Genomic DNA, 4083 nt, shown 5'->3' with positions numbered 1-4083 from the left:
TAAAAAAAAATTAAGCACTTGATTATAAATGGGAAACACATCAAACATTCACTAATCACATCTACCTAACTTCCATTTAGTTTTTTCTTTTTTTTTTTTGCAATTCTCCTCATAGAATTAATTTAATAATAAAAAAATTCGTTCTATTTATAACATTTAGATATTCCGACATTATTTATCTAAATGTTAATTAGCACCTTGATACTCTTTTCCTAAATAATAATGTTAATTATCACATCAAAGTTGCTACATTTGATGAATTCTAAGTTTTTTTTTCTCATCTTAACGTTACACATTTAAGCAATTTGACGAACTCGTTAATCATAGTTTGTGGTACTAAAAGTAATAGATATATCTAATGAAGTACTAAAAGTCTAAAACTTGTCGACTTGTCTGCCTAATTAACCCATCTTTATATATACCAATATTTGCTATCCTCAATTATTAGTAATATACAAATATAAATATTAGCTGCCGGTCATTTTTTCTTTCTCTCCCTTTCTCTCTTTCTCTCTGAGCGAAACCAAAACAACACAAAGCTATGGCTGGTATGCTTCCTGGAGTTGAGTGCGCAAGGAGGCGACGCTTCCACGGCGGTGCTCCACCGATTGAATCTCTCAACACGGCTGTGGCGGCGACGGCAGGACACGTGTGGACTCGACGACCATCGTTCTCTCTCTACACTACCAATCATGAGAGCCACCAGGCACATGTCTCCTTCTCGGTAATAAAATGAATAGTATAATATGTATGTTTTGAAATTTTTATGGTCTTAAAAATAATATAGTATGTAGTTAAAACATTTCTTGGGATCTTTTACCCAAAAAAAAAGACATTTCTTTGGGAGAGATTGGACTCTTAAGTTTATAAAAAATTTATAGGAGAGAAGTGTTAGAAGCAAGTCTTATGGAGAGGACAACGATGAGAAGCTGGACGGAGCAGCCAAAGAGGCGAAGCAGAGGCTGAACGAGCGGCTGAGAGTCCCGCGCACAAGGTTCGATTTAGTAAAAAACGGCGTATGATAGTACACTCAACTCATAAATCACCTTGAAATGCGCCGTAGAAGCTTCAAAGCCTTTTTATAGCTCTATATTTTTCATGATAAGGACGCATGATGATGTATTCTAATTCTAAACATGTGGTATCACATGAAGATATAATTGTGAGATCGCCTTTTGTCGGACAAATTATTTTATTATCTCTTTAGAGTTAGCCCCACGTTGGGTCAGGTTTTGGGCGCATTTTAGCAAGTGTTATAAGTTGCGTGGTGTTTTGTTTTGATAGTGGAAACTTCCCGGAAACTACTAGGCAGCTTCCAAGAAAACCAAAACTTTTGACATTACTCCCTCTTGAATTTTGTTTTCGATTTTTAAGTTCAGGCAAAATGGTAAAGACAAAGGAAATAAATCGGAGCAAGTGAAAGGTAAACCTCACGGGGAGTTACTGACCGAAGTGGTCGGGTTGAAAAAGAGCCGAGGAAGGCTAATGGAATGGTTCAAGTGGCGGGTCAGGGAACAACAAGACTGTGCTATATGTCTAGATCGGTTCAAGAAGGGTGAAAAATTGGTACACTTACCATGTGCCCATAAGTTTCACTCTATATGCTTATTGCCTTGGCTAGACACCAATGTTTATTGCCCTTATTGTAGAACGGATATTTGGAATTAAATGTCAAAAAATTTATGTCATATTTCTAGGTCTTGTTTATATCATAGTTTTTAGGAGTTTAAACATAAATGAACGAACACTGATCGACAACTTCAACTTCATCGCCAAGAGTCTCAAATCCTACGCATCCGTTAACACAAACCCAAAAACTCACGCACACCCTTTTTGTTTTTATTGGGCTTATTGAAATAGTACGACAAAATGATTTATAATTTGGAAATACTCTCACGTGTCTTTTGAATCATAACTTGAGATATCAATCATTTAGCATAAGAATATACAAATTCTCTTGATTGGTACTTTCCTTCTTTTCGCATAAGTGATCCAAAGTTTCCCAACTATAACATTGCAATAGTGATCAGAATTGCTCTCAATCCCTTGCGCTAAAACAACAATGTTCTTTTTTTTGTATGAATGTTAAATTATATTCACCAAAAAAAGACTGTGGTCCAAAAAAGTTTACAACTTAGAGAACTCTTTGAATATATAACCGAGACTAAAAAAAATATTAATTTGGATGTGTCTGAAACCAATACCGAATACCATTCTCATATCCAGAGGTGGTTGTCAGTGTAAGCAGTCGATTACATACATTCTTGGAGATGAAGCTTAAGAGGTTGGATGTTGTAGTTTGAGCTTCTCCATGCCGTCGAGCGTTACGTTCCCGCCATAGGCTATGGATAGCAGACTGAAAAGCATATCGAAGAACAAACAGATGAAGCCGAGGTGTTGAAGAGTCCTGAAGCAGAGGGGCCAAAGTTGCCCAGTTATGTGTGAACCTGACACCTAATAGCCCTTGAGCCAGAGCAGACCATACAGTCGAGGAATAAGCGCAGGAGAAGCAGATGTGGTCCCTTGTTTCCCCATGTCCGTGACAGAGGACACAAGCTCCATTTGCGGAAGCATTCCATTTAACTAGTTTGTCGCCAGTAGAGAGTCTATTGTGGAAAGCAAGCCAAGCAATGAAGGAGTACTTAGGCGTTGAATGATGAAACCAAACTCCTGCAGACCAGTCACAGGTAGGGCTTGGTTGTCATGTCAAACACCAAGTATCATGCGACAAAAATTTACTCTTAAAGGAGCCATTTTTCTGCTTCCAAAGGGAGCGATCAGAGCCTTGGTACTGCACTGAAGGACGAATAGAGTCAAGGACATCTTCGATTTGGTTTAGTATGTCGACACGGTGTCGACGCCTCTGGTGTGTAAGAGCCTCTGCCACAGTACTCTGCTGCGGGATCCCCATATCAATACTACCCCGGAACCCGAGATGTGCAAATAGCTGGCCAAGAGGGGTCCAAACATCAAACCAAAACAATGTGTCATCCCCTGTTTTCACCTCTTTTTGATGTAAGTTGGCAGCAAGATCACGATATTTTAAAATCTTACGCCACATCCAAGAACCTCTAGCACTCTTCTCATTAACTGACCAGAGGGAACCAGTTCGTATCAAGTTACACTTGACCCAGCTGACCCAAAGGGAGTTTCTAGCAGATATAAGGCACCAAATTAGTTTCAAAATGTAGACTATGTTGGTGTCTCGCAACTGACGAAGCCCCATACCACCCTCATGCTTCGGTTTACACACATCAAGCCAAGAGATCTTTGCCTTTTTCAAATTGAGGTCCGGACCTGACCACAAGAAAGCCGAGAAAAGGCTGTCTATCTCCTGAAGACACTTCTTTGGCAAGCAAAATGCTGAGAGCCAAAAGTTTGTTAGATTGGAAAGCACTAATTTGAGCAACTGAAGCCTGCCTGCAAAGGACAAGAACCGACCCGTCCAACAGGTGATACGTTGGCGAATGCGCTCAATGAGTGGAAAATAGTCAGAATGCGTCATAGAATGAGTGAGAAGTGGGAGTCCCAAGTACCAGACAGGGAGAGAGCCTACCATAAACGGGAAATGCTGAAGAATGTCATGCTGATGTTGCTGAGAAGAACCGGCCATGAAGAGGGTTGATTTCTCAAGGCTAATATGGAGGCCAGAAGCAACAACAAAGTTGTCAAAAACTGCAAGAGTTTCTTCAACAGAACTCGAGCTCCCATCTGAAAAAATCAGGATATCGTCTGCAAAATAAAGGTGGGTGAGACTCATAGTTTTGCAGCGAGGGTGATAACCAATTTGATGAGCAATTGCAGCCTTGTCAAGCATAAGAGATAGCACATTCATGCAAATGACGAAGAGATACGGAGACAGAGAACAACCCTGCCGCAAACCTCTTGTGCTTTGAAAATAGCCAGCTAGTTCCCTGTTAACTTGCACAGAGAAAGATGTCGAGCTAGTACAGAGCTCAATCCAGTGGATAAAATCAGCAGGAATGTTAATGGCCTTGAGAATACTGATTAAGAACGGCCATTGCACTGAGTTAAATTCCTTGGAGATATCAATCTTCATCATACAACGAGGAGAAATGGATT

At 40.0% G+C, this 4083-nt stretch overlaps 1 protein-coding gene across 2 annotated transcripts; it reads left to right on the top strand.

Annotated features, from left to right (window-relative positions):
- Nucleotides 452-1690, top strand: LOC104792820 (probable E3 ubiquitin-protein ligase RHY1A). Of its 2 annotated transcripts, none has more exons than XM_010519052.2 (3): nt 452-724; nt 882-994; nt 1380-1690. In XM_010519052.2, the coding sequence occupies exons 1-3, from the start codon at nt 542-544 to the stop codon at nt 1666-1668; spliced, it is 585 nt and encodes a 194-aa protein (XP_010517354.1). In that variant the 5' UTR covers nt 452-541; the 3' UTR covers nt 1669-1690. The 2 variants fall into 2 exon arrangements, with proteins under 2 accessions (XP_010517354.1, XP_019084099.1); XM_019228554.1 differs by having other exon boundaries at nt 456-724; nt 1375-1513.

The sequence above is a fragment of the Camelina sativa genome, chromosome 1 (assembly GCF_000633955.1).
Source record: "Camelina sativa cultivar DH55 chromosome 1, Cs, whole genome shotgun sequence".
NCBI lineage: Eukaryota > Viridiplantae > Streptophyta > Magnoliopsida > Brassicales > Brassicaceae > Camelina > Camelina sativa.
Note: the sequence above shows the minus strand (reverse complement) of the source record. Positions and strands in the feature narration are given on the sequence as shown.